Below are 27041 nucleotides of genomic sequence, written 5' to 3'. Positions count from 1 at the left end.
CAAACCCATTCATTGTTCTCCTTCCCTGCAGTCCTGCCTGCCCTGCTAGAAAACGTGTTAGAAAAGTCACCACCATCAAGTCCTTCAAACATGAAGTTCTGACACAAGGACAGCTGGTGCACCTGGGACAAAGAGTCAGGGAATTGATCTCAGCTGTGAACTTCTGCATAACGAGCAGAGGTTCTAAGGTGAACAATACCAGGAGATGTTTTATGGATGTTAACTAGCTTGACTCCACAATCATCAAAGTCATACTGACTTCAGTCACTCTCTAAACGCCCCAAGAAAAGACTCATATGTGATTGCAGTCAAGTGATTGCTTTGTGGATGTTGCCTGAAAAAACACAGGGCTTGGTAGCTGCAATGAGACCTTAGACCCTCTTAGCCACAGAGTTGTGGTCAGTACAATTATAGAACAGGCTGTGATGAAGTTAGACCCCAGATATATTTGCTTCAGACCCTGAAATGTACCCTTCTGAAAAACATTCAAAACTACACCCTCCTGGAGGTAAAAAATTCCAAATTCCATACTTTGGCTGGGACAGTTTTGAGATGTTCACTCTCACCATAGCCCACCTTCTGAGGAAAAAGGCTGCACAGAGATCTCCTTTTTCTGCTGGTGCTCCACACTGTCCTTGCACAACTGCTTGCATTGAAGGTGAAATGCACCCATTAGCTGCTGAGAATGAGCATGTTTTCCTCCTGCAAAGGGCCACACGTGGAGATAAAAGCTGGCCCTGAATGGAAACGAGAAGATGAGGCAGAAGAAATGTAAAGCATCCCTGGAGAGGAACGTGCAGCTCCAGCATGTGGGTCCAGGTGCTGACAGCCCTGCACATGGAGATGGAGCTCACAGCTCTGGAATCCTGGCTGGAATTTGCTCTGGGATGTGTCAGTGGCCCAGTGTGCCTGGCTGGCTGGCAGCCACGGGGAGAGCAGTGCCTTCTGTGAGCAGAGTGATGTGCTTCAGGCAACAAAGTCCTCACTCAGTGCTGCCCAGAGTAGCAGCAGCTGAGGGGAGGTAGGATTGGGCATTTTCCAAAATATCTGGAGCAAGTAAGCCTCTTAAGTCAGGCCTTCCCAGTGCTCTGGTTATAATCTGGAGCTAATAGAAAGGTGTCTGGATACCAGAGCAGACATTAATAATTAATTATTGTGGTGTGTGATTGCTTGGGCCAAATAAAGCTTCTGATACTTCCTCTGCATTTTTGACTTTCTTATCTCAATCATCTCCTAATGTGAAGGCACAAAGTGTCTAGCAGTGGCAATTTGCCAGCCCTTTCAGCATTTATGTATCTCCTTTAATAATAAAGAGCTGGTAGCTGTTTTCCCACCCTTCTTGGCACCAAAATGGCTTTGTCTTGAGCCTCCCAGGTGTTAGTGTTAATGCCCCTTTTTACTGGAATTTTGCTTTTGGTGGGCACCAGTCCAACCAAATTTATCCTGCATGGCCTGGTAACAGGCAGTGTTTCCACTGGGCATGCAGAGACAACAAGTTTGGTAAGAAGAATCTCTTTTTTTTGTCATTTTTACTTGGTGAAATACATCTGAATCCTTCTCAAATGCAGTTTGTCTGACTAATAGCAGCATCCCACATTCAACTCATTGCTACCCGTCTTAAAACTATGCTAGCAATGACATATTAACAGAAGGAAATTTTCTCAAGAGACAGAAATCCCAGTTTAATTTGCTAGAAATTATCAGGGAAATTGTTTTTCATAAAAATTTCAAGTTTCCTCAAGTGGATCACTAGCAAAGATCATACTTTTGTGCTCAGATCCACAAGAAAAGTGTAAGCTGTATTTAAGAAAAGCATAAGTATCTTACAGTTCTTCCAGCTGAATTTTCAAAAATTAGCAAAGATCAGTTGTCATTATTTAGCTTTACATTTTTTAAAATCTTTGTTCTTGGAATTTTGTGGCGGGTTTTTATGTTGTGGGTTTTTGTTTGTTTGCTTGTTTGGGTTTTTTCATTAGACTTCATCTTCAACACAGATGAAGTTTAATGAACAGATAAATATTAGTGTCCTCCATACAGAAAAAATAAAATAATATATAATTTCAAAAAACCCTGCAGGCAGTGTTGAATATGAGCTCTTTATTTGCTGAGTAAGGGATCCAGTCCTGGGCCTGTGTACAACCTGTATAACTCATTCTAGCCCCGTGCCTCTGTTTACCTACCAGAAAGTTGGTACAATGTGCTTCAGACTATAGGAGAAAAGAGGGAATTGGTGTTGTCAAAGTGTTTTGACATCCTTTGGTGAGATTAAAAACTGAAGATTTGCACACTTATTGACAAGTCAGAAAATTTTGTTGCCCTTCATTACTACAATGATGAAAATCTAACGATAATGTAGCTCGCTATCAAAAGCTGAAGTCTGCAAAGTTGCAGAAGTGTTTTTAAAACTACTTTTAAACAACACTTCACATAGATATTCTGGAAACTCATTCTTTGACTTAGATATATTTCACTTATAGAGAAATCTAGTAAAACACAGAGAGAGGGAGGAAATACTTTTAATGTATTTCGAAGTTTATTTTTCTTAATAATTTTTAGGTCGAAAGCATGGTACATTACCAAGAAGTGCATGGCACTGAATTCATCCCTTTGGCTAGCACAGCTCAAAGAGGGCCAAGGAGATGACTGATAGATACACTTCTGCACAGAGCATGTAACATCCACTGGTAACACATCCATTGGGAAGCAATCTGTGGGCACATAGCATCTATAACATCTTCAAATGTGGTAGTCTGTTGTGTATATACAAAATCAGAAAAATATATTCCTTCTTGCTTATATACACTATAAAACATAAGAATAAAATCTGCAATGGTTTTCAGTAACTTAAAAGAGACCAGACTTTCCTGATTTAGAGCTTTAGAAACACCTCCTCAGCATCGCTTGTCTTGGACCATTGTGATAAAAAAGTTGCAGAAGGAAAGCAAACCTTCTGGACAGTATTCCTCAGCCACCTTTTTCTGGTCAATGTAATCTACATCTTCCACGCAGTCTTGAGGACTCTGTTCAAGCCTTTTTTCAGTCACAGAGGCATCTGCTGGAGCCTGAACAACTTCTTTGGTGTGATGCGTTGTGTTCTCTCTGGCAGGACCCTCTGCTGTTAGCAGGCTTGAGTGAGTCAGCCTGAGGTGAGCACTTCGTGGGCCTTTCCTGCATAATTTGGATTTTAGTACACTTTTGGGGTCTTGACAAATCTGCTTCTGCTTCTTGAGGGATCGGGAGACTTGTCTCCAGTAGGATTTCTGGTTTGCTGCATACTGTGCACAGCCAGAAGGGTCTCCAGAGAACTCACACCAGAACTCACTGTCCCCCTGCCTGCACCGCACCTGCACAGTAACAGCGTTTGTGTCCAGCACTGACCACGTGCACTCAGCATTTTCCTTGGTTTCAAACTTGCCTTTAAGAGATGATTTTCCTCCTTTTGATTTCTGCCCCTTTTCATTTCCTTGTTTAGATTCCTTTTGTTTTTTTCCACCATGTTCTATGCCTTGTCTTCCCTTTTTTCTTTCCTTCTGCCTTTCACAGTTGGCCAGGAGCATCTCGGAGACCAGCATCAACACACAAAGGAGTCCAAAGCTTTTGATCCTCATGGTCTCTGTCCTGCCTGGTATCTTCCTTCAAAAAGAAACAAAACAATAAAAAACCTTTTCACTTAATGCTATATTACATTTGACAGTGGAAGTTTTTCAGACATGGCATTGCACTGCACTTTGGTACCTATTAAAGTGATGTTATCAGCAAAATGATCTGTCCTTTGTGTAAACAATACCTGGTTTAAATACCATTATGAATTACCCTTGTGAGAGGCTGTGGAGTAACTTTCAGTTACTTTATCTATGCAATGGGGAACAGAAGAGTCACTGCCAGGGCATGCTACAGCCCAGTGACTGAAGTACCTTAATTAAAATCTTTTCTGCAGTCAGAGAAGAAATTTGGACTTTGGATTTGTCAATCTCAGATCGATATCTTAAATTATAACAATAAAGCAGTTGTTCCCACAATCTCCCATGTTGTGAAATGACTCATAAGCATTTTTGACTCCAACCTCTGGCTATTCTTCAAAAATATCCCAGACAGAAAGGAAACTGTTGGGTTCAAGTTGAAGCAAACTATTTTGTAGGCATCCTGAAAATCCTTGTAATTCACTGGTTATGTCAGTATTTAAATTTGCTCTGAAAAAAATTGGTTGTCTTCGTTGGTTATGGTTGTCTTTCCAGACAGCAAAAAGTAACTCTTGATGCATTCTTTTCCACCTTGACTGCTAGACAAAGAGAATTACCTTTTTGCTGTTGAAGATAACCTGCAGAGTACTGGGCTGTGCTTAAAGCCACAAAATTGCAGGCATAAATGTGCAACTTCAGTTCTGAAATTTAGCTAGTTAGCAAATTATTGTCAAGGTGATCCCTGCATCTGCACAGAGCATGCTTATTTCTGTAGGTGTTTGCCTTTATAAAACAGCTTTCAGGATGAAAGAAGGGCTTAAACCTGGTATTTTGATGATCAAAATCCTAAATGTATTTTTAAGATGTTTCCATCATAGTTATCTCTGTAGCCAAGATTTTGTGTTAGAAAGCAGAAATGAATGTGCAGCCAGGCTAACAAAGTATCTATTTCAGCATTCAGTTAATGGCAAATATTGAAATAATCTAAATATCTAAATAATCCAAATATCTAAATAATCTAAATTAATGTAAATGAATTTAGAAAGCAGAACACACAGGTAGCAGCTTCTATGAGCAGGCTGTACTTAGTTTTCACTAGACTTGCTTCATGCCCTGTGCCATACCCAAATCTTCCTTCCATGGACCCCTCCTTTGGGGACCTCATGTGGCACTCACGGTTCTGTTGCAAGCACAGCAAACACAGCATTCAGTTATCTGCAAATATTGAAATAATCTAAATACATAAATAATCTAAATTAATGTAAATTAATTTAGAAAGCAGAATGGACAGGTAGCAGCATCTATGAGCAGGCTGTACTTAGTTCTCACTCGATTTGCTTCATGCCCTGTGCCATACCCAAATCTTCCTTCCATGAACCCCTCTTTGGGAACCTCATGTGGCACTCACAGTTCCATTGCAAGCACAGCAAACACAGCATTAAATGGATGAGGAATTCCCAGTGCCCTCCTGCTGCAGGTGGGGCAGTGCACAGGGAAGGTGAGTGCAGTGCATACCTTGCAGGGGGCTGGGACACCCAGGCGCAGCTCCCGGTGCGATTCCCTCCTCCAGAAGAGCCGGAGCTGCTGCAGGAGCAGCGGGTGTTTTTAAAGGCAGGGACACGCCTTCGGGGCTCCAGAGGGATTGTTACAGCACAATAGGACTGTGCAGGGCCATGCTCACCCACCTCTGACACACCTCCCTGGAAAAGTGCCAGTCCTCATTCCCAGCACAGAAAAAGCACCTGGCTATGGGGGCGGCAAGGTGAGCTTGCGTAATTTGGGTGTTCCTTTGGCCAAGTCCTTCCCTGCTCTTGAACAATGATAAGAACTTTATCAGATCATGAGCTTCTCTAAAGTCTCTTTTACCAGCTATTGAGGGATGCGTCCTGCAATGCCCTCAACACGTTGCACTGTCATTGTGCTTAGCAGAATTTGATAATGATAATGAAAACAATTCCACAAAGCATTTCTAAGTTACCTTTTGAACTTTTTGTTACCCCGTGTCACAAAAACTGGCACTGAAGAACTTCAAACACCCAAAATAAGGAACTATTGAGTAGTAAGGAATACCAGTCCAGAGGAGGGCCACTAAGTTTATCAGAGAGCCGCTCTCCTGAGAGCACAGGCTGGGGCAGGAGAGTCAGCTGGAGAAGAGAAGGCTCCAGTGAGATTTTCCAGCAGCCCTTCAGTGTCTAGAGAGGATCTACAAGAGAGCCAGGGAGGCACTTTGTACAGAGCATGTAATAACAGGACAAGGGGTGATGGCTTTAAACTGAAAGAGATTTGGATTAGATAAAATAGGAGGAAGGAAGTTTTTTATAAGGGTGATAAGACACTGGATAGATTAACCTGAGAGGTTGTGGACTTCCCATCCCTGGGAATTTTCAAGGCCAGGCTGGATGGGCTCTGAGCAAACTGGTCCAGGGGAGGTTCCCTGTCCATGGCAGGGGGCTGGAGCTAGATGGTATTTAAAGGTCCCTTCCAATCCAAACCATTCTAGGATTCTCTGATTGTATGACTGCATTTAGGAAAGTGTCCATAAGCATGAAACTCAGAAACAAATTCAAACTCCTGCAGAATTAGTGACAGACAGGTCTAAGGTTCAGCTGCACAGCAATGGTCTATGTTCCCCCCTCTCTGCCAACTTTTGTGTGTGAAAGGTGTGTGTTACATCATTATGGGACCAGATTGAAAGAAAAAGCATTAGATAAATCTAAAAACACATTCAGAGCTGGGGAGAGGAGTCCCTCTTTGTAGCTTCATTGCTTCAGGTTTATTGAAGAAATGTAAGGCATTTGTTGTACATGCTTGGGAAATATCAGAATAAAACAAGAATGCAAGAGAGAAAAGCAGAAACTGGTGTAAGGTATAGACAGGCATTCCTCTTTGGTTCTTTCCCATCCAATGTAAGTGGAATTATATGAAGGGACAGAGCTGTAGGCAAGGTATTGTCTAGACTGGTTTGGCAATGAGGAGACTGTTAACTTTCTTTAAAAAATCACAAACAAAAATTAGGAAGAGAGAGTGCAATTCTGCCACTCATGCAGGACAGAAATGCAGAGAATGGGATGCATTTACTTGAAAACCAAAGAGTTTGATCTGTATATCAGAGCTATCTCCCAAGACATGTCTGCTTTTTGATTGAGTTCAGCTATCAGATGTGCCCCGTGCACTTTTGATAGGCATGAGTACGTATGAAACTATTTGCAAGAGTCCACTAAATGTGAAAGATTTGTAGTTAACACTGGCAAGGGATGATGAATTAGGGGCAGGGATGACTCAGGGATCAGAAAATAAATAATAATGTGTGGTGGAATGGAATCAGAGAAGTAGGACAATGCAAGAGGTAAGTAAGGCAGACATTGTCATGCCCAGGAATCCTAAACCAATACCCCAGAGTAGGCACAGCACCATCTGAAGCATTTAGTATATTGTGGGATCCTCAAAACTGTGCAGCTGCATTAGTGTGGCTGTGTGCTGTAGTTAATGAGCCTCTCATCAGGGCTAGTTACCCTGGGGACAGCATAAAAACAAAGGGCCATGCTAACCTCATGTTCTGGTACTAATTTAGGTGCAGTTTTAACATGCCCGATTACTTGGGCAAACACAAATAAACATATAAATTAAAATATTGGCAGATGAGGGTATAGGTTCAGCTATGAGAGCTTTGAGCAAGCTGCTCTTTTGGCAAGGGACTGCCAAAGCCAAAACCCTCACCAAACTGCCAAAGCCAAAACCCTCAGCAAGCCAAAAACCTCACCAAACCACCTTCCTACTGCAGCTGAACTATGTGTCCAGACAGGTAAGAGAGGGAGGTTACAAGTATTGAAGAACCATGGGAAATGTGACCAAGCACTGATTTACAGGAAGGAGCTATTTGTTCCTGTTCCAGCTCTGTCACACACTTTCTCAGAGATATTCACTAGGAGATGCCAGATGTTCTTCACCTGGAAAGGGAATGTTCTTGCAGGTGATGTTGCAACAATTTTTTTGTCTGCATTTACAAAATGCCATTTATTGGTGAGACTAACCACAAGGTATTGAAAATATTTAAGCATTCCACCATTCATCACTTTCAAAATTCCCTGTTTTGATGGCTTTGACAAGCAAAATAAGTTTCAATGTCAGTGTTAGTTCAGCTGCTCCATGTCAATGGGACATATGAGCCTACTTCACAAAAATGGGGGAGGACAGGCAGAGAAAAGGCTGCAAAAGTGAAAATCTGCTTTCTCTTCCTTTGGTGCTCCCTCCCTGAGGTTGTGGCAAGCTGGACATGTCAGCTCTTCCCATCTGTGGTGTGCAGGAGCTTCTGTAGAGTTCTGCAGTCAGGTGTTTGTTGACATGGGCACCATCATCTTTGAGATAATCTGTCTGAGCCAGCTGGAGCTCTTGCCTGACCTGCTTAGATGATTTAAAAATCTCAGGAAACCAAGATTTACATATTTAGGTGCATAAAAAGCAGCCTCAGCCTATGGAGGTTGGTCTGGACATCAGGGAGTTTTATTGCTATGCCCTCAGAATATCTCTTTTGTTTGGTTGTTATTAGATAATAACAGATGCTTTGTGGATGTCTCCTACCTACCTGGCATGTAGTACACATTCATCCTGTAGCTCAGAAATCCTTCTGGGAGCTGTGCTATCAGGTGATCAGAACAGCCACTTCCTTCAATTTTCATTTTTAAAAGAAAGTACACAAAATTAAATTATGAGCTCAATTTCTTAGATGCTTAATTAGTACCTAATTGCCAACAAAAAAGTTGATGCAAAAACCTGTTTATAATATAATTTCCAAAAAAGCATTTTTTCCTTTCTGTCATGCACATCTTAAAATACCCCTTAATTGTGCCCTTTGCTGGGCTGAAATGCTGTTTGCTTGTAAACTGCATGCACAGATTTGCCCCAGAACAAACAGTGCAGACAATTCATCAAAAGACAATTTGATCCATGCAACAAATGGCAAACCTGAACAGCCAATTTGGCAAGGTAAAACTTATGGAGAGCTGTTTAGTTATTAAAATAAAAAGGCATAGGAAAAAATTGGCAACACTGGCAAATAAATGTAGTCATTGAGAATTACAAACATAGATACTCAAATCCCAGTGTAAATTCTGTATGGAAAATCTCAGACCAGAGATACTCCTGTGCCTTTTGTCTCAAATTTCAGACAGGTAATTAGCATCTTTAGTTTTTCATCAGAACTGTTATAATTAAATCAATAATTAAATTCTGCTGTTTAAGCAAAGAGAAGAAGAGGTTTCATGCTTATTATTATGTTACGATTCATTGGTGTGGAAGAAGCACAGTATTTTCTCAGTTAGTTCTTGTTGCTGCTTAAATATTATCCACATATATGTATTTTTTATATAGGAAATTATTATCATTTATACTATTAGTTGCAGTGGTGCATTATTTGCAAACTGCAGTTTCATGTGGTGTCTTCTCTGTGACATCAAGAGGCTCCTGTTCATTCATAGCTTTTTCCTCACAGAATAAAAACTAAATTTTATAAACAAACAGTAAAACTTTTGTATAAAAAATTTATATTTTTATATTATATATATTATATTATATTATATTATATTATATTATATTATATTATATTATATTATATTATATTATATTATATTATATTATATTATATTATATTATATTATATTATTTATATGTTATTTATAAAATTTATATTTATAATATTTATTTGTGAATAGTAAATGGTTGATTGGACTCCTTTGACCATCTAAAAATAAGGTTCCATAGAATGTCAGCCATTTGTCAGTCATCAGTGTGGCAACAAGATGTTTTTCTCTGTGCAAATGCTCAGGCAGAATGAATTAAAACAAACCCAGGATCAGTGATGTGAAGAGCTGCTTACATTTCAAATTAAGGTCCATCAGTACTGTCAATTCAATTCAATACAAGCACTCAAACAATTTGTGGTGTCTAGGCACACACATCATCAATATGGGATTCTGGCTGTGATTAAAACCAAGCAGCCAGTTCTGGTGCTGTTCACTAACCAAACACAGCAGGCCCAGGCTGTAGGTGCCATCACTTCTGTCGGAACTCCTGCTGAAGGACCAAGTGTGTCCATGGGCAGAAGTGGCGGCCCCAGCTCTGCCCCCGGAGCAGTCACTGTGTGCGGCACTGAGGGCTGCGCTCGGGCACTCCCGTCCCTGCGTGAGCAAGCTTCGGGCAAGGAGCTGAAACTCCATTTCCTGCTCGACTCTGTGAGCTGAGGAGTAACAAAAGGCAGTGAGCTATCAGCCCTGAGCGCTGCAGCCCTTCCACACAGCAATAAAGTGCTTGTCTCACAGGCAGAGACCCCTTCACCAGCTCTCCTGCAGCTCCCTGCCTGTGCCCAACACGTCAGGAAATGATTCCATGGCCTACTGGCCTTCCTCTGGAAGGGGCTGTTTAATTTAAAATGTAGTGATGGTTTCAGTCCACTGAGGTCTGCTAATTAATGATTCTACATGGAGGCACACTTATTTGAAAGAAGTGGAAGCAAACTTATCAGTTAACAATTTTCAGTTACTTCTGACCTGGGATTAAATTCATATTAGTTAAATAAAGATTTTTAAAAGGCATCATTGAGATGCCTCTTTTCATTGAGACTAGCACCATCCAATTATTTCACAAGCTGGCCAAAACTGACAACTGAATTTGGCAGAACAGCACCCACATGAAAATTAATATCATGAAACCCAAATAAAAATAAACAAACACTATTTAATTCAAATAAGTATTAACTGTAAGTTAATCAGAGAACAACAGAAATCAAATGACTGCTTTATATTTTAAGCTAATTAAAAAAGAGCAATTTACAAGATTAAATAGTAAGGTTATTTTATAGCAAACTCCAGTTTATGCAGAGGTTCACATTTAAATTTAAGAACTAAATTCCTCAGACATTAGTAAATTGAGTGAAAGCTGCTGCTTCATATAGTGGTTATCTCTAAGTGAAACTAACAGCTTAATAATTTTATCCATCATTTTTAAGCCCAGTATTACTGTTTACCTTCTTCATCTATGAAGTCAGTAGTTTTTACGTGTGGTGCTTCTTTATTTACGTGATGCATTATCCTGGCAGCATTCTGATTTAGAGATCCTGACATTCGTTGCCACCAAGGTTCTGCTCCCAGCTCCTTGTGCAGTCAGCAGTGGCTGATGTGTCACTGAGCTGCTCTCTGACCGTGCTGGAGCAGGCAGAGCTCACTCCCAGACCTGCAGAGCGCTGCTCTGTCTCTGCAGGCAAGGACAGCGGGGTTTCCGCAAAAACACAGCTGGGTTTGACTCATTCAAGCAGATCCAAGCCCGTGATGGTCATTAGGAATGTTTCTGAAATAGTGAGGAAATTCCTCTTGTTTAATGAGATAATACAGAGAAAAAAAACCTGCACAATAAAGAGAACACCCAAAATTTTGATGCTAAATGGAGCTTACAAAGGGTTTTGCCTTGGCAGGAGGCGGCCTTCTGAATTCAAACAAGGGAAATTTGAGATGTCTCCTCTCCCTTAATTTTATCGTGGAAGTATGTCAGACTGACCTTAAAAAAGTTTGCTTGACATTGAAACAATTCAAAGAAGTATAAATATTTGCCATTAAATAAACATGATTATCCTCTTCTATACAGGACCTTAAATGCTGATGCCATGATAAGAATGATTGTTGCTATACAAGACACAAGAGTTGGTGGTAAACATATTCAAATCTAAGCAGAGCCTAAGATTTTGATTGTTTCTGATAATGTTGCAGGATCACCAAATAAGAGATGGTATTTGATAGGTAAAAAACCCAGAACTGTTTTTTCTTCTTCTGAGGATTTATCTTTCACAGAATACAGGGGATACATTTTATATAGAAAGAAAAAAAATCTCATAATAAAAATAACATGAAATAAAAGGCTATTAGACTGAAATGTGTTTCATAGTGATCTTTCCAATATCTGGAAGGACTCACCTGAAAACCTGAATTTGTATATTTTCATTTACTTTTGGCTCTAATACAAGTTAATCACATCTCTACCTTAAGCACAGCTAAACATTCTCCAAGAACAGTCATTTCAAAGTCCTGTGGTTTTATTTGAGCAGGTTGGCTGCTAGATATATTAACTCAGATTCATGATATTCAGGACAGGCTCAAGTTGGTTTGGCAGCCAGGGGAAAACACTGATTGCTGTCTTGCTCTGCTAAGAGTTCCACAGCTTAGAGCAATGCAAGAGCCTCTGTCTGATCAGAAATACAATCAGACAAAGGATGGAACTCTTACAGAGAGATGAGATGAAGTGAGTAAAATGACAACAAGATGCCACAGTAAATTATCGACTGACTTTAGTCGGCTCAGGGTAATTGCAAGTCATGCACTTATGAGAAGGCAGAAATGGAAACATTGCATGAAATCATCAGACAGCATCAGTAGAACACAAGGCATTGTCCTGCTCCCCCCAAGCCCTGAGCCTGGTGCTGCTGCAGCCTCTTCCAGCTGTGATGAGAGCCTGAGCTCTCTGTAAAGCAGTGAAAAGGTGCCCATATGCTTCCAGCTGAAAAGCAGAAAAACATTTTTGTATTAGGGCAATAATTGTAGAGTTACTTCAGGAGGATGAAGGTAAGAAATGAGATTCAGCCCTCTTCTAGTTATAATCCAGCTTCTCATAAAGGTAAGATTTATTTTTCTTAGCGGGAAATTTAAATTACTTAGGTATTTGTTTTGGGATTTTTTCTGATGTATGCACTGGTCAGTACTGAATTACTTTGTGTAGACACAGCAGGAATACTAATTGATCCTGCCTAGGTGAAGGGAACCAAGATCAGCAAAGGAAGTATGGAACATTTCAAATACTGACTAGATCAGTGGTGAAATTCTTCCACACTGTGAAGTTGTTGCAAAGTGACACAAGGATCAACATTAGTGGAGTTGAAGACAGAGTGTGTACAGGCCAAGATGCGGTAAAACAGAGAGACATTCTTCCATAGCTGCTGACAACTTCTTCTGAGGTTGTGTCTGATCTGTAAACCATATGTGATCTGAACCTTTTACTTTCAGAAATCAAAGGCACTTGGATTTCCTTTCTAGTTTTTCTCTAATGCAGTCCTGGTCACAATACATGGACTTTCAAAAGTCTGGTAATTATATCAGTGATAACTCTGGTCTTCATCTACTCTCATGACCCTTTCCATATAGCTTAAGTCTGTAAATAAATTAAGCTGTATCAATAAATATATATGTGCACATATATAATTAATATAATGTAATGTAATGTAAAGTATAATATGATATGATATAATATAATATAATATAATATAATATAATATAATATAATATAATATAATATAATATAATATAATATAACATAATATAACATAATATAACATAATATAACATAATATAACATAATATAACATAATATAACATAATATAACATAATATAACATAATATAACATAATATAATATCTATAATGTAATAGGCATTGAAAAGAGCAAATTCTATCTTTCTTTTATGGTCATCAATATTAGTGCTTTTATTTGTGAATTTGTTGAAAAGACTGTTGCATATTCTGTGTGGAGAGAGAAGAATGGATGGTTCCACCTTGACTAAGAAACCATACTGCATAAACTCTCTTGAGTTTATCACTGCCTTATAATTTTAGGACTGGTTCCAAGCACAGCAAGATGCTTCTAGCACTTGCTATGGAATAAACATGCATTCCATGCACACTTTTTAAGTACAGTAGGAAAATGGAAACAGGAACCAAGAAATTGTTCCAGGAAAAGGAAACCAGGAAAGAGGAGAGGAAAACCAGGGCCTTGGTGGTGTAGGAGACTGTGCTGGGTCTGGCTGGGATGGATGCAGCTTTTTATAGCAGCCCATATGGTGCTGTGTTTCAGTGAGTGACTAGAGCAGTGCCAGCAGCATGCCCGTGTTTTTGCTGTCACTGAGCAGCACAAGGGCCTTCTCTGTGTCCCACTGTGCCCCCTTTCTCAAGGGGGGTGCCAGGGCCAGGGCAGGAGCAGGGCAGGAGAGCTGACCCCAGGGATGTCCCATGCTGCAGGTCACTGCCCACAGCAGTCAAACTGGGGCTTGTCCCTCCAGAGTAACCCAGCTTGAGACTCAGTGGGCACCAGCCTGCTTGGGGGAGGTGTAAATAAAATGTCTTTGCATCACTTGCTGTTGTTTCTCCCCTTTCCCTTCACTTATTATAATGTATTTACCTCTGCCCACATTCCTCCCTCTCTATTTCTCTCCCAGTTCTCTCCCCCATCCCACTGGAGAAGGAGAGTGAGTGGCTGTGGGAGGCTTCACTGATGCCTGGGCTCACCCATCACAGAGACATAAATCCTGCAAATAAATAACAGGAATTTTTATTTCAGTGGATTCCAGGCGAAAAGGAACCAACACAGGATTCGCTCCCAGAGCTTTTCTGTCACTAAAAAATGCTGATGCCCAAGCTGCATTGACACTGCCTTGGCTCCTAAACCCCAGCATTATCCCAGCAAAGACAACAGGAAGGTGCAGTCACAGTTGTAACAACTATTTGACTGAGTTAGATTATTCCTTCTTCTTTTGAAGAAGCTATTTCAGCTCCATAGAAAATGTGGCCTTGGGCTAACACAAGCTATCCCTCCACAAGGCAGGTCAGTTCCAAAATGTGACCTGACCACTGGCAGGATTAGCCATGAAGTTCATCCTCCATGATCCTTGGGTCATCCCTGAAACCCAGTATAAGCTGCAAGGCTCCAGAGCTCACATCTGGAAGGGGCTCTGAAAACTCCTGCTGGAAGCTCAGCAAGGCAGAATAAAGACCACAGAGTCTGCATTTCCCAGCTGCTGTGTGGGCTGGCAGCTCCCAGCACTTCCACATCTGACACAGCCTCTGAGAGCACAAAGAAAGGACAAGGAAATGGAAAAATCTTATTTGCCATTCTCATTTTAGTGATCTCAGCAGGTTCAGGTATGTGGTGAACAGAAGCCAAAGAAAAAAAGTAAATAAATTTCCTCATCCATCTTTCTGAGTTTTAGCACAACTTGTCAGGGTCAGCAAAAGCTGAAAGGATGCACATACCTTAACATTTATGATAAATTTGGGGGTTGCTCAGTTAGCTTAGAGAAGACATGATGTCTCTGAAGTGTTTTTTCTTGGATCATTTCTAACTCTACAGCTCCTCCATGTGGAGACCATCAACAGACAAGAAATTAATAATCCTAAACATTGGGTATTAATACATTTTTAATGTTTTTGCAGAGAACTAGCAATATTCTAAATATTTAAGACTTTTTTTAGAATAATTCCGTTCTTTTCAGCCACATTTTTTTTGAAAATGGGTGAAAAGCAGTGCATCAGAATATCACTGCTTAAGGTGCAGCATTGCAATTCCAATTCCAATTCCAATGACCACTTTCCCCTCTGATATAACATGAATGCACCAAGTAACCTTTTACTCATTTTTAATTCTATTTGTTCTTCTGTGTAGAGGAATCTCACATCGATGTCCTGCTTCATGCCATCAGGAAATTCAGGGACTTTTCTCCTGCAGTTGGTAAAGAGGACCTGAGTTAACAAACCTGCTGGTTGGGAACAGGGCTGAGGGCTGTACCTGTTAAAGAACAGCATTCCCATAACCACTTCCCACTTTGCCCATCCACAGCCTTCAGAATCTGAGTAATAAACTGTTTAAAACAATCTTTAATTACTAGATAGTGAGTATTATATGTGTATTAGTGATGACACAGGCCAAATGACTGCAGGTTCTGCAGAGGGATCTGGACAGGCTGGATCAGGGGGCTGAGCTCAGTTTTATGAGGTTCAACAGGGCCAGGTGCCAGGTCCTGTCCTTGGTCACAACAACCCCAGGCTGTGCCACAGGCTGGGGCAGAGTGGCCGGAAAGCTGCCTGGTGGAAAAGGACCGGGGGGAGCTGGTGACAGTGACTGAACACGAGCCAGCTGTGCCCAGGTGGCCAAGATGGCCAGTGACACCTGGTTTGTTTCAGAAAATCTGGCCAACAGGACCAGGGCAGTGATTGTCCCCTGTCCTGGGCACTGGTGAGGCCACACCTCAAATCCTGTGCTCAGTTTTGGGCTCCTCACTGCCAGGAAGATGCTGAGGGGTTGGAGCATGTCCAGAGATGAGCAGTGGAGCTGGGGAAGGGTCTGGAGCAGAAGTTCCATGAGGAGCAGCTGAGGAAGGTGGGGGTGTTTAGTGTGGAGGAAAGGAGGCTCAGGGGAGTCCTTATCACTCTTTAGAACTCCCTGAAAGGAGGTGGTAGCCAGGTGAGGGTGGCTTCTGCTTCCAGGTATCAAGTGACAGAACAGGAGGTCATAGCCACAAGTTCTGCCAGAGGTTTAGATTGGATATTAGGAAAAATTTCTTCACTGAAAGGTTGGTCAGGTACAGGTACAGACAGTACAGGTACAGACTGCCCAGGGAAGTGGTGGGATCACCACCCCTGAAAGTGTTCAAAAGCCATGTGGATGTGGCACTTGGGGATGTGGTTTACTGGTGAACAGTGGTGCTAGGTCAGGATTTCACCTCAGATCTGAAAATAAATGGAGCTACCCAATTCCTTTTGACAATGGTATTTTACAGTGTAGTTGAGCTCAGCAAAGTACCCTTAGACCTGCCTCATTTCAGCACCACTAAAAGTCTAAAACTGCTCCAAAGTAGGTCAAGCTGCTGACTGAAGTGTTCTGTATGGTCTACACCTGAACAGGGCTCAATGGCTGACCCACTGCTGTGGTGAGATGGGGTACACCAGACAGGGTCAAGAATAAAAACTGCAACATTTGGACAGCTTCTGAAAAGACAAAAAGAGATTTTTGAAGGTCAACAAAACTAATGAAATTATCTCACAAAATAATTTAAACCATAATTTATTTAAGTATTACATAAAGGGTAAAAGCCACTTTATTCATTGCTGTCTTCTTGCCATATAGACACTTGTAAATTTTAGTTTTGGAATAATCAGTGAAACCTTGGCGTCATCAAAGGCCCTTTCCTGTTAACCCATCATTGTGTTCTCTGTTGAGCCAGCTACTCCAGACTAGCTGCTTAGTATTTGTACAAAGCTTTTTTAAAATATAAAACTACTAGGTTTTAAATATTATTTTTGTTCCTCTACTTATCAGCTTTTTGTTCCTTCTCCAAATCATTATATTCAAGGTAATGAACAGAAAGAAGTGAAGAGTAATGGTTTTAATTAAGTATAAGCTTAACTAAACCAGAGAAACACTGCTGCATTCAGATGGGAGATTTGTACTAAAGCCATTGTAAATTTCTGGAGTGTAAGAAACAGGGGGTCTTCTCAGTGTCTCTCTGAGAGCACCCACGTTGGAGTGGGGTGAGGGGGGGGATGGGGGCAACACTCCTGCCCTCCTGCTGGGCTGTTTGGCAGAGGAAATGGAGAGGTCAGAGCTTGAATTTTTCTCACCATTTCCTTCCTTGTGGAGCTCCTAGCCTAGTCCCTAGGCACATTCCTCACTTCATTACGGCTGCATTTGTTGGAGTGCCCTCATGTTACACCAGTAAGACAAATAAAGGGGCGACCAATGTCAGCACCAGCACATTAATTTTTAGGGGTCACAGCAGCAGTGACAGAGCAATGCAGGGTTTTTACATCTGCAGCCAGCAGAATCTCAAAGGACACCTCTGTTTCCCTGCCTGACTACGGCCATTGTGAGCCCTGGGGCAGCAGGAGCCCCCATGGGAGGGGGCTGTGGTGAGCAGGGGTTACACAAACAGTTCCACAACCTGCTGAGGAGGGCAGGGAGGGGAGCACCAACTTCCTCTCCACATCACACATCTGCCTAATTTATTCTTGCTCTGTACATACAGCAGCATAGCTGCTCTGGAAATCCAGACCTGGCCTCCTGCCTGCCATTCAAGCAGTTTAATTTGTATTCAAGATGGGAAAGCAAACAACATGTCTGTGAGATAATATCAATGTCCTGTCATCTACTGACTGCACCTACTCCACTCTGAGTTCTTACTCCTGTTCTTGTATATACCACTTCTATGTATGCACTACATAACTTTTTGCCACTGTAAAATGATCTGTGAAGTCTGATTAGAACAATTCTCATTTGCAAGAAGAAAAGCAGAGAATTCAAAAAAAATCTGTGGTGTGCCTGGCTTCCAAGAAGAAAGCAGAGACCAGGAAAAGCAACAGCAAGAGAAACAGAAAAGAAGAGACAAACACAAAGCTTCTACAGAAGCAGGAACAGCAGTGGGAAACTTTGGGGAAATTTTAGTTTTTCCCTTGTCCTTTTGTGAGAGGTATCTGTGCCTTAAATCCATGTCATATCAACTATGACATCTACTGAGAAGTCAAAAATGCAAAACCTAATGCTGCATACAATGCAAAAATGACCAGAGAACACACCTAAACAATTCTCTCAGAAAACACCAGAGTGCACTACTGCATAGCTGACATCAACTCAGAGTATGCTGCTTTAAACTTTGTCCAGTTGGTCTTGAAAAGCTCCACAGATGGAGATTTCAGAGCAGCTCTGAGGAATCTGCATTTATCCTCCTTCTGTTGTCCCTTTCACTTAATCAGAACCTCACCTCTATGAATTTTTGACCAGCATCTCTCCTCCTATCACACACATCAGTGAAGAGCCTGGCTCTGTATTCTCTGTAGCTTTCTCACATGGATTGAGGGTTGGCTATTAAGTTCCTCCCCAAGTCTTCAGGCTGAACAAACCCATTCCTTTGGCCTTTTCTCACAGGAGGGTGCTCCAGTCCTGACCATCTTGACAGCTCTCCATTAGACTCACTCCAGTCTTTTTTGGATCTTAACTTAGTGTGTCAAACACACATCCTTGCATACACGGGTTCTCCAAATGCTTGATTTTGCTTTTTTATTTGGAGGCTTCCATTATCAAAGTAGCAAGTACTTGGGATGCTTCCCTGGAAACCTGAACATGAGAACTCTGAGGCAGGTGGATACCTTATATTGCACTGAATTAACAGCAGAAATAGCAGGCCTGGGTATCAATGGTCTCCCTGCCTGCAGGAATCCAGACAAACTTTTTTGCCTCTGCTCCTCTGTCAGGAAAATAAAGACAATTCCACCTCCACTTGGATGGATTTCCTGAGGTACTTACATATACAGGACTAACTAGTTCACATAAAAGGAATGAAACAGCAAGTTTCATGAATTCTTTCATGAGGCACCCAAAGATTGCACTAAACTCACCACAAACACTTCTCAATTAATCCTTTCATTAATGAATAGAACTTTCATACTCAGAAGGAAACTGAAATGTCATGATTATACATTTCTGGTGCTAACACAATTACATGGCAATGTAGACAATACAGTCACAGTGCTGTTACACTGAAGTGGGGTATTTCAGTTAACATCCAATTTTTAAACATTTTGAAACAAGATCATTATATTTAAGTGATTTGCTGAGGCTTGCATAGCATTGTCAATGAAATGCAATCCATGGCATGCATCACCTTCACCTCTTTCTAAAAGGTGGTGCTTAACCATGATCCTGAGTATGTTACAAAAAGCATTTTGTTAAAGGGAAGCTTTTGGTGCAAGACTTGAATTTCTGCTTTCAACAATGAAATTTCAGGTGGTCATTCCAGGCAGCAGAGTACAGGAGCCCTTTGCAGCAGAGCCCTGCTCTACTGAAATGACACACAAGCTCCCTGGGAAACAGTGTGCTGGGGTGTGACATTGTCCTCTGCTGAGCACAATTAGTGATGGCCACAAATTTTAGATTATATCAACAGTTCTACAAAGTGACAGACAACTCTGCTGCCTCCTGAGCTCACTGTGTACACAAAGAGAAGATGGCATGAAGGGGAAAATGTTCTTTTGGTGAACAGATGAAACCTTTTCTTTTCTCCCACTAACAGTATGGTGGGTGACCAGTTGTCCCAAATTTCTCCCAATGCAAGTCACTGTCTCATTTTTGAAGTCATTCCTGCTGTGGATAGTACTGCAAAATACTCACTCTGCAGAGTGGATTTCACATCATAAGTAACAGGAGTTTAAAAATATTTAAAAGCACACCTCAAGAAAACCCTCTCCTCCCCTCAACATTGCAAACAGTTCCCTAGTGTCACTTTGATGCATTGTGCGTGTTTGCAAATCAGACAATTATATTAATTTCTATGACAGAATTAGGTGAGTAGGTGTACTACTACATTTTTTACTCACAGCAAAAGAGCCTGGCAATGGTAACTGAGATCATGAAAGAAAATTAACCACATTGCATTAATGGCAGAGAAAAACACAGCTTACACATTTTAACTGCATTCAAATTATATTTCTGCCTTGTACATACAACCTCCTGCTCTGATCCTGTGTTCATGACTTGCTATTCTTTTCCATATTTGTCAAGAGGTTAGGTGAAAGACATTGATTTCAAGTTTTTGGTACAAGGCATAAAGTTTAATGATTGGACAATCATGATCTGGAATTGTGTAGTGAAAATTACAAATCTGAGTAAAGCTGCAGAAGTACTTCAGTCAACAATACCTTGCAGAAACACTGAAGGCAAACACAGAGCACTGTTAAATTCTACAGTATGAAGAATTTCCAGGCACATCCCTGCTGTCAAACTCACTTGGGAACAAAAGGAATCATTGTTAAATAATAATCTGAACATGACTGCGTTGTAATATGACAAAAGGCCATTAGATCCCATTTTGTTTTTATAGGAGATTTAGGCAAGTGCCCAAGCTGCCAGGTAAGTTACTTTTCAGAATATCTACTGAAACCAAACATTAATAGTACCACTAACAGGTCCTGGTAACACTGAACTCTGCAGATGCATCACTGGTGAACACTTTTCATCTGCTATGTTCAAAAATATATTCTTACATTATTCTCTGATTTCAACAGGTCTTTTTTCCTGCTGGCCACAAATCATTATTGCAATATAAACCTCATAACATTGAAAGTATTAATATTCATGTAAACTTGTTCACAGTGGGAAAGCAGTGACTCAGACCCCTTATTTCTCTTACACATTCTACCAACAATCTCTTAAGAAACAAGTGTGAAATACTGTGACTTTATACAAAAAGCACCTGTTAAAATTTCAAGAAAGCACACCAAGTAACTTTTCAAAAAATCTCATTTTTATTGTTTGCACTAAGTGTATCATCATTAACAGCTTTCATCTCTAACAAACTGAAGCAAGTCAATACACACAAAAACATACACAAGGTCAAGCAGATCCTAGGTTACATAAATGCAGCACACCCAGGTGTGTAACAAACTAAAGGGCAGTTAGTTCATCCTTACGCTTTAAGCACAGTCACTCCAGTTTTGTGAATTTTTCAGAGCTGTTAAAAAGTCTCATTTTTTCTCTAAAAAGGAAACAGCTAGGAGATTTATAGAAATCACTGATTTTTAACCAAAATTCTTATGTCTAAATTATTACAATGCAGCAAGGACCCTTCTTCAGCTGTAATACCACTGCTCTGCAAAACAAAACAAAAAAAAGAAAATTAGTCACTTTTCTGTATTAGGCATAAATTATCATTAGCAGCCTAAACACTTGCCAGCTCACACTGCACATATTCCCATTTCTCACAAGTTTGCCAAGTCCACTTATCAGCTCCTGGCTTTCTCTCTGAGCTGGAACAGAAGTGGATATAAAACCAATCACTTCTGCAATAAAGGGCTTTGCCTTTTTAAATGCTGGCTGAAAACCTGAGACTTCCCAAACAAGAGCCTGCATGTGATCCCCTATTGCTCTACAGTAACAGACTCACAAACTAAGACAGTCCACCTGGGTTTTCTGCAAGGGATTTATGAACTAATATTTTTAGATTAAAATATCTCATTATTAACCAGCAGTTTTGATGAGTAAGCTTTATTCCCTAAGCCTCTGAATGCAGTTTGTTCTAACTGATGCAGTTGGCTGGATATGATGCATTTATTAGTTATTGTACTTCCCTGGTGTAAATCCAGAAGGCAGCACAAGAGGAAAGGAGTAACAGAAGGCAAAAATCAGCACAATTCAAACAGTTAGAACTGAAATACCATTGATTAATAACAGATAGGGCAAATACGTCAGTACATACTGAAGACCTCACAGGAGGTTTTACAGGAATCCTGAACCAATATGGACCACTGGAAATTTAAGCTGTCCAGCCCCCAAAAGCCTTGTAATGCTAGATTTTAGCAAGTGAGCTTACCACCTCGCTGTCCACATCCTGGAGACCCCCAAAATAAATAAAAAAATTATAGAACAGAATTACTCTCAGGGATATTCTGCTGTGCTTCCAGATTAGTTTTACCTGAAGTAAACCCTTAGCCCCTAAGGATGCCAATGATGTAGGAGCAGACACCATGCAGAGATTCCCAGCAGTGTTCCCGTGCCAGCTTCATTGCTTCTGTTTCAATTTCAGACCCTTGACCACGCTGGGCTGGGTCAGAGTTTTGCCCTGCTTCTCTCATAGGAATGGAGGCTTTCTGGACTGATTTTTCCTGGTCTGCTATCTCTTCTGGCTCCATACCAGCAGCTATTTGCCTCATGAGAGCCTCTGGGGGAGCCTTTTGGCACATGGTGGTCTTCAACACTTCCATGGGTTCGCAAGCGTGCGGGACCTTTCTGAGCTCTGCTGCGATCTGATTCCAGTAAATCTTTGGGTTATTTCTGAAAGCACGACAGACTGATGGCTTGCCGCTGAATTCACACCAGTAGGACAAGCCTTGGCTTTTGCATTCAATTCTAAGTTTCATCTCCTCGTCATCGCCACTCGTGGTTATTGTGCAAACATCTTTGGTTTTAGTCCGAAATTTGATTTCTTCACCATTGCTTCTTTTCTTTGGCTTCAGCTTCTGTCCCAGTCCCCCCATGCCACAGATCACAACTAGGAAAAGGAGAGCAAAACTCCTCATGGTGAGAGGAGGGAACCGAGATCCTTGAACAGCACGATCCAAAGAAGTAAAAGCAGTGAGTAAATGGCTGCTCACAATTTAAAGTCTTGGGGCACAAAGAAGCCTCTTTCCAGCTAAACACGGGATGTAAGGGTTGGGCGTTTTTTATGGAAATAATAAATCACACTTCAGTAGGCAAATGCCCATAATTTATAGCCTGAAGGAGTGTGAAATAACCTTGGGAGTGTGAAGTCCCAAGAAGGTAACAAGACAAGTCTTGTAAATGCAGTTAAAACACAGAACAGTTGTATAACTGAGAAGCACATTCCTATGCAGGATGAACATGTCATATTTGATTTTTAACAAGTATTTTCCATTCTCCAGCTGCTTTATAGCCCTCTTCATGCTAGAGCTTGTAAGATGATATCAAAGTAAAAAAAAGATGTAAGTATCAAAGCAATCTCTGCATCTGGATGATTATAAATGTCCTGGTAGTGTAAGTGTCCTGGTAAAATGCTGATTTGTGGGATGGGCTTTCTGCAGATTGTCACAGTAAGGACGCAACTTTAGCTCTTCCTTTTGTCCACACATGACATGCACTGGGGATGCATGGAAGCATCAGCTGCACATTCTTTGAGCCACGTATGTACACACAGAAAAGAAATAAAGCTTAAACAAAATAAGGTATTACCAGTCTAAAAAAATACCAAACATCTGGAAGTTTTATGATCATTTTCACATCACCAGTCGCTTTTAGCCAACATAGCAAGTCAGCAGAATAACTTATCACAGTTCTCAGCAGCAGGGAACAGACTACAGAGCATGTCAGACAGGTATTTGCACTTCATCACTTTCTTTTTTTAAATAGATATTTTCCTGTTTGTAACAAGTGAGCTGTAAAAATGCTGTAAAACAAAGGCAGGACGACAGAAATACTGTAGAGTGTAGAATCCTGTCCTAGCAGTTTCTGCTGCACTAACTAAAAACAGAGCTAAGGAAAAAAAAAATCACTGTAACTCCCTTAGCATTTAGAAGGCCATGAGGAAAAATCCCTCTCCTGCTGTGGCAATCCACAGTACTTTTCTGGGTAGTGAGACCCCCACTAGGCACTTCTTCCAAAGACATCTCTGCTACAGCCAGCCTGACCTGACAGCTCCTGGAAAGGGCTATTGGATTGCTCAGGAATGCTGCAGTAACTGTGGGGTGCTGCAAACCCGAGGTTTGAGACTGGCCATACGTAATGGAACAGAACAGCAGTTTGTGTATTTAGTCACTCACTAGGTAGTGCTAAACAAAATACTGAGGCAAAACCATTCCTTTTAACACAGATGGCAAAGCAGAACATCATCAACAACAACAAAAGCTTCATTAATAGAAGAGGGACAAGAGTGGCAGCCCGGATAACCCGAAAGCTGCCTGCTCGAAGCAGCCACCTGAACAGCCATTCTGGGTATCGTAACCTTGCTCTTCCAGTCAGTGTGCCATCAGCTTCCCATGACTAAATACCATTTGACAGAGAGAATAACCTTGATTTATTTTCATTTCCTCTCTACAGCTATTTTAGTAACATTTTTTAGCAGAAACCTCATCTCTAGCTTCTTTCCATTAGTTCTCCTCTCTCCTTCCAGGCACAGTGGTGTGGCTCCAGCCAAGTCTTAGGACAACAATGGCATTTACCACTCACTCTTCCATTGTTTTCTGGGGAGTCTTCTCACCCTACTGCCAGCCAGCCAGAGGAATTTTGTTACCCACCTCAAATCCCTACTGCATGCACTTGAATGCCTCCTAATATTTGACAAAAAAATGTATTGTTTACACTTTGTTATGCACAACAGCACTGAGAATTTTTAGATTTGCTGAAGAGTCCAAAGCAATTAAAAAGTTAATTTATACCAGTTTCAGATCTCTTGTTCTCAAAGTTTTTCAAGTCTAATCATGAGAACAAATAAACCACAAGGATAAGGAGAAATATCAAAGCTTGGACTCAAATATATTTATGTGCTACAGCTGCTATGTTCCCACCAAGTGTTTGGCTCATTCTAATCTGACAATTCAGTCCTGTCTGCTTGTGCTTCAGATTGAACAGTTTGTGATCTCTCATATCATATCAGTAGAAAACAACTGAGCTTTAACAAGGTAAGTTAGGATGCCAGCAGTGAACTGTGAGAGCTGAAGAACTAGCAAATGTTTAATTCTGCTGCCAGTGCCATACAGAAACAGGTATCCTGCACAGCTCATAGCTTGAATGCTACCACCTTTGCATAATTCACATTCTTGGTGGAAGCTGGAAGCTCCCTCACCCAGAGTCAAAGTTCTTCCAGTCCTTCCTGCTGTAAAAGTCAAATGTAGCAAAGATTTTTAATCAGGGTAAAGAAATTCACTCTCATAAGATTTTTAACTCTGTGCAGCTCTTCTGAGAGATGGCTCTGCAACAAAACAAGGGAGAACCAAGCATAAGGTAGTTAAGCAAGATCTGTTTTATTTAAATGAACTGGGAATATTTTCTCAAATTAAAAATAGAAACTTTTAAAAATCTGCAATTCTGAACATTACATATACACATATGCTACATACTGTCAATTAGAAATGTTTCCATTTATGACATAAAAATGAAAAATTTAAGGTTATTCCAGATTAGAGACTGGTATCATTTTTAAGCATTTCTTTAAAATAATAATAATGATGTACAGGATTATCTCTACTTCAAGACAATGAACCCTGTTTGAAACAAAGTTAACAATACTGATAGATGAAGAGATACTATTTTAGATCAGTATATTGACCACTTCACCTGCCAGAAGGTTTTACACTGGTAACAGTTTTGGCCTTGTTGATAAAGTCTACTGTTAACTAATTCAGCAATTCAACCATTTGCCTAAATTCGGTGAAATAACTCTAACAGTACAAATGTTAACTCCAATTGCTAAAAGACTTGAATTTCAATATTGTAAATCACAGTATAGTATTATTTAGCAAAAATACTACCACTGCCTCCAAAAGAGTCACAGTGATACTATTAAGGACATTACAGAAGTGGGTGTGAAAGAAGAAAAGGAAGTTAGAGAATGTAAAGCATTCCAAAAACTGCCAACATAGGACATCCCTCATGCTCTTTTTGAGTACTACTGAACTCTAGAAAGCTTAGCTTTTTCACTATATTATGCATCCCACACACCCCCAACCCTCCCACCCAAAGTTTGTTTTTAAACTTCTCCAAAAAGTCCCTTTCAGGTCTATACAGCAAAACCCACTAAATATTAAATAATTAGGAAAAGAAAAAAAAATAAAAGAATAGAGGGAGAAAACAAAACTGACAAAACTGCAACTGAGCTTCTCAGACGCACAAAGAGACACTGTGGACCCCATTACAATCCAAATTTAGTCCAATGTAGTCATTCAAGAGCACCAAATAGCAACACTGATCATGCTGGTAAATTCATTTGTGAAGAATATTATACAATATTAAAATCTTAACTAAACACTTAGAAGTTTTAAGAAAAATGTATATACAAAAGTCTCTGGTATACAAAATGTATTTTTATGTAAACGTGTATGTACTGTATTTAACACAAATCAACAATTTAAGATAAGAACTTGAACAATTTAAAGAGAATTACTAGGCAAAGGCTGTTAATCTAATTAATTTACATACTGTGATGTAAGGTAGAAAGCCCAGTGTAAAAAAGTAAAAAACCAAAAAAACATTTTAATCCAAGCCTTGAACAGTGGTATTTGAGAGGCAGTGCTCTGATCACAAAATATTCTGTACAGTAGTTTATGGCATAACATTCAATAGTACATTTGGGATTTACAGTACAGCTGACATAAAGCAAGTGGCTCAGGATCTGTCAGATGAATGGAAATGCCAACACCCTTGGAAGAACAATGATGTACTCCCATGGAAGAGTCTTGAGCCTCATTTATATAGCCTGGAAATAAGAACAAAAAACAATTCAGGAAAAAATTTATAAAGACTGAATTTCTATCTAATTTAAACACAATGAAGGGATATATTTGAATACAAACATCAATATGACTGAATAACTTTTCTTGGGTTTAGACCTTACAGCATACTCCTGTTACAGCAATCAGAGCAGCCTTCCTAAAACAGTAAAGTAGTAATAGGTCTAGAATTGATTTATTACTTACCCCTCAACATTTCCAGTATGTGCTACCACTGTTCCACAGAGCTACACGAGAAAAAGAAGAAAAAACACATTAAATAAACCCATTATTTTCTTTTGTCCACAAATGGAACAGAAATACTGTGTCTAACTTGGGTGAGACAAGCTCAGTTGGCCTAAGATAGTCTCAATGCTTTACTCATTTAATCAAGTATTTTTCAATCAAGAGGAAATAGATTCATGGTTTTCTCCACCAGCCTCTCAGGTTATTTTTCTTTCATTGTAGAAATAAATACTTGGATTGCCCATTCAACACCCCTCTTTTGTAAATTTAATCCAGCCTCACGTTTTGCTCTCACAAAAACGGTGGCTGCATTTGAGGTCATTTG

The 27041-nt window shown here is 40.4% G+C and overlaps 3 protein-coding genes across 10 annotated transcripts in view; all 3 read right to left on the bottom strand.

The window, feature by feature from the left end:
• Window positions 1-2511: 2511 nt before the first annotated feature.
• On the bottom strand, window positions 2512-10839 carry FGFBP1 (fibroblast growth factor binding protein 1). Of its 2 annotated transcripts, XM_059470597.1 has the most exons (3): window positions 10699-10839; window positions 8263-8343; window positions 2512-3633 (listed from the first exon to the last, which is right to left on the bottom strand). In XM_059470597.1, the coding sequence occupies exon 3, from the start codon at window positions 3606-3608 to the stop codon at window positions 2892-2894; it is 717 nt and encodes a 238-aa protein (XP_059326580.1). In that variant the 5' UTR covers window positions 3609-3633; window positions 8263-8343; window positions 10699-10839; the 3' UTR covers window positions 2512-2891. The 2 variants fall into 2 exon arrangements, with proteins under 2 accessions (XP_059326580.1, XP_059326579.1); XM_059470596.1 differs by lacking the exons at window positions 8263-8343; window positions 10699-10839 and adding an exon at window positions 5196-5255.
• A 10016-nt stretch (window positions 10840-20855) lies between these two features.
• On the bottom strand, window positions 20856-22549 carry FGFBP2 (fibroblast growth factor binding protein 2). The gene is made up of 2 exons (XM_059471156.1): window positions 21946-22549; window positions 20856-21123 (listed from the first exon to the last, which is right to left on the bottom strand). Exon 1 carries the CDS (start codon window positions 22547-22549, stop codon window positions 21959-21961), a length of 591 nt encoding a protein of 196 aa, XP_059327139.1. The 3' UTR covers window positions 20856-21123; window positions 21946-21958.
• A 2433-nt stretch (window positions 22550-24982) lies between these two features.
• The window catches only part of PROM1 (prominin 1), a 61089-nt gene continuing 59030 nt past the window's right edge, over window positions 24983-27041 (bottom strand). For all 7 annotated transcript variants that reach the window (XM_059470976.1, XM_059470982.1, XM_059470977.1 and 4 more), the window contains 2 exons: window positions 26678-26718; window positions 24983-26457 (listed from right to left, as the gene is read on the bottom strand). In XM_059470976.1, the coding sequence (XP_059326959.1) occupies window positions 26700-26718 (19 nt within the window). In that variant the 3' untranslated portion in view covers window positions 24983-26457; window positions 26678-26699. The remainder of the gene's footprint in view (window positions 26458-26677; window positions 26719-27041) is intronic.

This window comes from Ammospiza nelsoni, chromosome 4 (genome assembly GCF_027579445.1).
Source record: "Ammospiza nelsoni isolate bAmmNel1 chromosome 4, bAmmNel1.pri, whole genome shotgun sequence".
Lineage (NCBI taxonomy): Eukaryota > Metazoa > Chordata > Aves > Passeriformes > Passerellidae > Ammospiza > Ammospiza nelsoni.
Note: the sequence above shows the minus strand (reverse complement) of the source record. Positions and strands in the feature narration are given on the sequence as shown.